Raw genomic sequence first — 6,364 nt, forward strand, 5'->3', positions numbered from 1 at the left:
GTCCGTCCACACGAGGCCGCTCGACCCGGTGGAGACGCTGTAGTACATATGCCGGGCCTGTAAGTGGCGCTCTACTTCCGCCTCAAAATACACCAAAAGCAGCGAATAAGACCCCCGAGCATGGTTGCCATGGTTGCCCTCCTGGTTATTCTCCACCACGGAGAACTACATTTTATCAACATGTAGTTCATGTAGTTCTCCATGTCCACTTGTGGCTGATGGTTGTGGTAGAGGAGCTGTAGATGTTGCACTAACATCTGTAGCATGGTCAGTAGCGTCTGGAGCACGAACGCAACCCTGTGATCCGCCATTGTTGTTGTTGGCGAAACGCATCAGCAACGACACGGGTGGCGCGGGGGTGAGAAGGAGAGGTGGGGAGAGGCCGGGCTATGATCGTTTAGGGCGTACACACGGTGCCGCAAGCGCTACGTTACCAGACCTTCCCACTTTGGGATGCGTTATCGTTTGAGGGCTCCGTTTCTGCGGTTCCGTTACGGCCTGGTGTGGACGAACCGTCCATACGATAAAGAACTATAACACCTATATAACACCTGTTTCATCTCCGTGTGGACGGGGCCTTAATTTGCGATATTGAATGATAACGCTGTGAAAATCTCCCAATCACACTAGCTCACACCTCCATGACATAAGAGGTTGTCATGTTAGACAAAAGAGATAATGTATCTCCTGAATCAAACTAACGTGCCAGAACTCTTACTGGATTATCGAAACATGTTTTGATCTTATCTTTATATGACCAATGCTCCTATTGCACATATTGGGACTGGTGCGTTTTATCGATAATCTGACCTGTTCTCTCATACATCAAATACATGTCACTGTACCGTTGACCCTATTTTAACCTACATTCATAAATTGAATCTGAAAACTGTAGGGGATACTGTGGGGATACTCTTGAGAGTCTACAACCTGCAAGTTTCACTGAGAGAGTGATGTTGTCTTAATAATAATAACCACAGGAAAAACACAATATACTTTTGCCACTAAGCAGCCAACATATTCCTTTTGCTTTCTACCATTATCTTGAAGGCAACGACTTTTTGTTACTCACAAAATAACATAATCCAGCCAGCAATTATGTTCACAGCACAATTAAGAAAACAATTGCTGAATTAAATTTCTAAGAGGCAGGGTTGAAAGAACTCAAATGAAATATGTATTTGTAGCCAGGCTATAATAGCCAATGTTTAACGATAAAGTTGTGAGTACATTGGAGGAGTGGTGTTAGCCGTAGCTGTGAGGACTGCGAGGGTTAATGGGGGAGGAGTCTTCCCTCCCGCTCTGTCCAATCAGCTGGTAGAGACGATGGCTGAGGTTCTGAACCTGACAGGTGCCCAGGACGCACCCCACCCTCATCAGATGGCTGTGGCCTCTCGAGCCACCATTGTTGGTATGGCGACGACCCCGTGACCCTCGCTGCCAGGCCGGCGCTTCCCATGGCACACTGTCTCTTTGGTCAAGCAACGGGTCGGACCACCTCGGCGGGGAGTCTTTGTGCAGCAGGGCCCTCCAGATGAAATGCCTGTCTCCCTCTGTGATGTGGTTGTCAACGGCAGCAGAAATATCAGACGTAGTTGGCATGATGGCGGAGCCGAAGGACTTTTGATCTTTAGAGGTTCTCGATAAACTCAACCTGAAATACAGAGAAAGAGAGAGGGAATGTTTAGATGCAATGCAAGAAAAGTACTTCACACACACACACACACACACACACACACACACACACACACACACACACACACACACACACACACACACACACACACACAGCAGTCAACTGAAATGCCTCACAGGAAGTCAGGCTTGTACTGCAACAATGTCCACTGTACATAACCTGTGGTTCTTTTTTTTTTGGAACAAAACTAACGAGAGGATTGAGTAAGGTTGTTGAAAAGTTACAAGTGTACTTCTACAGCTCACTTTTCCAGCCTTTGGTGGTCTTATTGCCCATTTGTGATCCTTTTATTTATGTCTCCTATATGGTATATTTGAAACACTTCAAAATAGCTGAAAAAAAAACATTCCAGCAAAATGACAGATGTCAGGAGTTGGTGAATACCAAAAACAAGAGAGTCAATATTGGACTTGCATTTGCCAGGTAACCAGAAACACAATGATAAAAGAGTGATAGTGTTTGAAGGTAAGGGCACTGGACTTTGGGTACAACAGTAAACAAGTGTTCTTTCCTTCCTTAGTTTTCTATTAACACTTGACACAACTAAGTGCTTACTCATCTTCAAATATAGTTAAAGAGTGATGAGCTGATTCTTTTGCGTCTTTTAGTCAATAATTGACATTTTAAGCAGTCTAAATTTGCCACTAAATTTTTTTTATTTACAGTTAATCAACAACAGTAATCAGTAACAGCAGACACATCTTACAACAGGGGAGGGTGAGAGCATGAAAGAAACACAGAGCACACTGGATGGTGGTGGGAGGCTCCACCCCTCCTCCTGACTGTTTGAAGTATTTTCTTTCTACCTCCCTGCTGTCTAGTCTTTCTTCCTTTCCCATAACGCTCAATACCTTTTTCATTTTCATTCATGCCTTGTTTTTTCTTGGAAATGTAAGAGTTCAGTTGCTAGAAAGCGCCGCTCTGTTGGGCCAGGTAACCGGTCAGAAATTATGCAACTCTCAGTATAGATCGGGTAAAGTAGAAGGGGACAAAGAGCACTTGGAGCTCCAAAGCTTTCACCCGGTGTAGGGTTGTGAAACAAGCTGAGAAAAATAACACCGTAATCTGTTCACTCATGTCCTTTTCCCCTGCTGACAGAATTAAGTGGTTGATTCAAGACACTGGTATCCAGGGCAAACCAAAGCACATACATATGGCATCTCTTATGTAAACATATGTAAACATTACATGTGTCTGTACACACACACTTCCCCAGAAGTGTTGGCTGTTCATGTGAGACAAACAAAGAATAAAGGGGAAAAGGGAGGGATGAAGCGATATAATCTTTATGTTTTTTCGGTGTGAAAAGTAGGCCAGAATAACTTGATCTTTATCCTGTAACTAATCCTGACTGGTATTCTGATCAGACTTCTGTCTGTACACCTTAGACTCTTACTGAAAATGCAAACACACACACACACACACACACACACACACACACACACACACACACACACACACACACACACACACAGGGTACAATGTTGGTTGGTGGGGCATTAGGAGGCACACGTGCAAGGGACATGTGACTGCCTGTGAACAAACAAGATTTACTTTTTTTTGAGACATGCTCAGTAAACTTGTCTAGAACATGCATCTCCCACATGTGAATGCTCACCTTTCCACTATCTTTATCTCTCTCCTACACTCAAAATGGTGACAGATGAGTTTTACAGTTTTTTTATACTTTGTATCTAGCAATACGAAATGCACTTTCTTAAAACTCTTTAAAAAAAAAAGATATACATTACTCACATGCATCTTGGGCAAGCAGTGAATCTCACTTCTCCATTTAAAACATGTTATGAAACACAAATGCAGAGATTTGATCCATAAGTATTTCAGTGGATTGCTGTGCGTGCGTGTGTGTGTGTGTGTGTGTGTGTGTGCGTGTGTGTGTTTAGTATGGTGGTCCAGGTTGTGAACCTGTGGGGAGTTTGAGGGCAAAAGGAGCTTCTCCAACATTCCTCCCAAGTTGGAGCACAGCATGGGGTTCTTCAGAGGGGAACTGTACACACAAACACACACACACACACACACACACACACACACACACACACACACACACACACACACTTTCCTGTCGTAACTCTTAAAAACTACTTTGCGCATAGAAAACGTTTTGTCCCATCAGATCCCCTGATGTTTCACTCAACGTTAGTGTTCCTGGGTCTACTCATTATTTTCTCCTTCTCCTTTTCGCTCTATCTTTTCTAAATTAAAACAGGATCCTTTCACTTTTTTTCTCTCTGTCCTTTCATTTTTGTTTTCTCATGGCTTTTTTTGAAGTGCAACAGCAGTATTATGTTACATCCATCAGTGTTGTATCACACTGAGATCCTCTCCACTCTTTCTCTTTGGCCAGCTATGTTTTGTCAATACCTACCACTAAAATCTTCATACAGCTTTTTCTCAGGTGTTGCAAAAAATAAAAAGTACTCTCTCCTTTTGTTTGAGTTGTATGACAACTGTATGAGTTGTATGCAGATATGAACGCTTTCCACTAAATCTCCCTCACCTCTTTCTGCCCTCCTGCTGATGAGAGGAATCGTCTCATTTGGCTTTTGGACCTTTCTCTCACATTAATGCCTGCCAGAAGGCAAGAGAAACACCTTTACAGTAATGTTCACCAGCTGCAGCCCTTCATCACAGGAGATGATTTGTATAATTTATGAAACTGCTCCTTATTTTTTACTAGATTAGTCGATTGATTTTGTCCTTAAAAGGTTACAAATGCCCATAGATCATGTCTCTTGTTTTGTTTGACCAAAATACCAGAAACAAACAATATTCAATTTACAAAAACACAAAAAAAACAGCAAATCAATAAATAATGGATTTGTGATTAAGTGGACTTTTTCCATTACATTTAGCTTGATTTGAAACTTTGACGGGATCTGACATTTGTTTGTCACAAGTTTAGAACCAAAATATGCATAAAGTTAAATAAAGCAATAGTAATGATATGCTTTCTGAAATGTGACCCATTCATTACATGGAATAACACTGACTGAGGATAAACGTGTTTCAGTTTCATTTCTGTTTCACTGTAAAAATATCCCACTTCTCAATGTAAAAATGAATTACACTTTGCCAAAGCAAGCAACATTAACCTTCAACTCAAACAGCATTCACGCTTCAGTGTGTAAGTGGGCAGTGAGGAGTGGTACCTCTGTCTCTGATCCAGGGTCTGCAGAGTCAAAGCGCGGGTCTGGACCTCCAGAGGCAGGAGGCCGAGCAGCATCCACAGCCACGCCGGCTGCAGCCTACACATGGCGGCGCAGTGGAGACGCACCTTCCGGGAGGAGGCGGATCTCAGAAGACCAAGATGCTGTTGTTTTGACAGAGAATAAATCCAGGGAAACCTCTATCGGAGTTGTCGAAGTTATTGCAAAGAAGTCAATGATCCAGTTTGTATGAGTGACAGCATCACCAGCTGGATTTTTTGCATCCTGTCAGTGTCTGCACACTTTCCTTCTCGCTTTAATGGAGACAATCCGCTTTAACGGCGTAAAACCTCAGGAGCTCATTACGGCTCACATTGGGAGCCACTGGAGTCCTGAGTTCTCTCAATTATAAAGCCTGATATAGGGAGGAGGGGGAGGAGTAGGAGCAGGCAAGCTTATTGTCTTTCCTCAACAAGGACTCTATCTTAGCAAGAATTCACCTATCTCGGTTATAGAGGTAACGTTTTCTACATGTTGCCATATATTTTTATCGTAAGGTCCTGGTGACCTAAAAGATGTCTTTATATATTAGTTTATTAGATTTTGTTTTACAATGGACCTTTATGGAGTCATCTTGACACCAAATATTGTTGAATTAACACACTGAGTTCACATAAAAACTACATCTGAGCCCCTCTGTTTTTCTTCACAATGGGGCTAGGTCACATAATTTTATTTATAGATCAGTTGGAAATCCTGAAACTTATTATTTTTAAAATGGCCTTTATATAAAAAGTGCGAAATATTGCTTATTTTTTGTGTATACATTACATAAATATGTAAGTCATACTAAAAGCCAAGTTATATGTTAAAATAGACAGTATTACATTTCCCTGCCATAGCCTATTTATTGGTAAAATTAATGAAAATCAAGGTAACCTTCGAGCTACAGAGGTTAAAATGAAAGCCTGAAGGAATTTATTGAGACTTTTAAGTGTGAGTGTGATCGGGACAACTGATTGGGAGCTAATAAATACAATTATCCATCAATAATTAGCTCACCGTAGAGCTTTGCAGACTGGAGATAAAATAAGTGCCTTTCTTTATGGCTCCTGGTTCTGGCATTAAAGACTCCTGCCCAGCAGAAATCACATGTTCCATGTGAACAGTAACAGCTTTGTAAATATGCCCATTTGCCCTTTTTAAAAGAAATGCCCATTGAACAGAACATTTTCTTGTGACATTTAAAAAGTTAACTGCTAAAACTGACATTTATCTTTACAACCTAACACAAGATCCAATATCAATAAAACCATAAATAAGGGATCCCTTCCAGGCACTCTTGTAGTTTATGAATGGATGAGTGCCCTCATTACAGCTAGTTATTGAGGTGTGGATTACAGCAGTGTCACTGTACAAACGAATATCAAGTCTGCTTGATATTCTAATCAAACTGTACAAATCTTTGCTTGAAAGACTCACAGCATATATCATTATGACA

General features: G+C 41.5%; 1 protein-coding gene across 1 annotated transcript; it reads right to left on the minus strand.

Moving 5' to 3' along the window:
- Positions 1 to 281: 281 nt before the first annotated feature.
- Positions 282 to 5,086, minus strand: LOC104967694 (uncharacterized). Its single transcript, XM_010797209.1, has 2 exons — positions 4,867 to 5,086; positions 282 to 1,654 (listed from the first exon to the last, which is right to left on the minus strand). The coding sequence occupies exons 1-2, from the start codon at positions 4,968 to 4,970 to the stop codon at positions 1,246 to 1,248; spliced, it is 513 nt and encodes a 170-aa protein (XP_010795511.1). The 5' UTR covers positions 4,971 to 5,086; the 3' UTR covers positions 282 to 1,245.
- Positions 5,087 to 6,364: the final 1,278 nt, after the last annotated feature.

The sequence above is a fragment of the Notothenia coriiceps genome, unplaced genomic scaffold (genome assembly GCF_000735185.1).
Source record: "Notothenia coriiceps isolate Sejong01 unplaced genomic scaffold, NC01 NC01_scaffold00037529, whole genome shotgun sequence".
NCBI classification, from domain to species: Eukaryota; Metazoa; Chordata; class Actinopteri; order Perciformes; family Nototheniidae; genus Notothenia; species Notothenia coriiceps.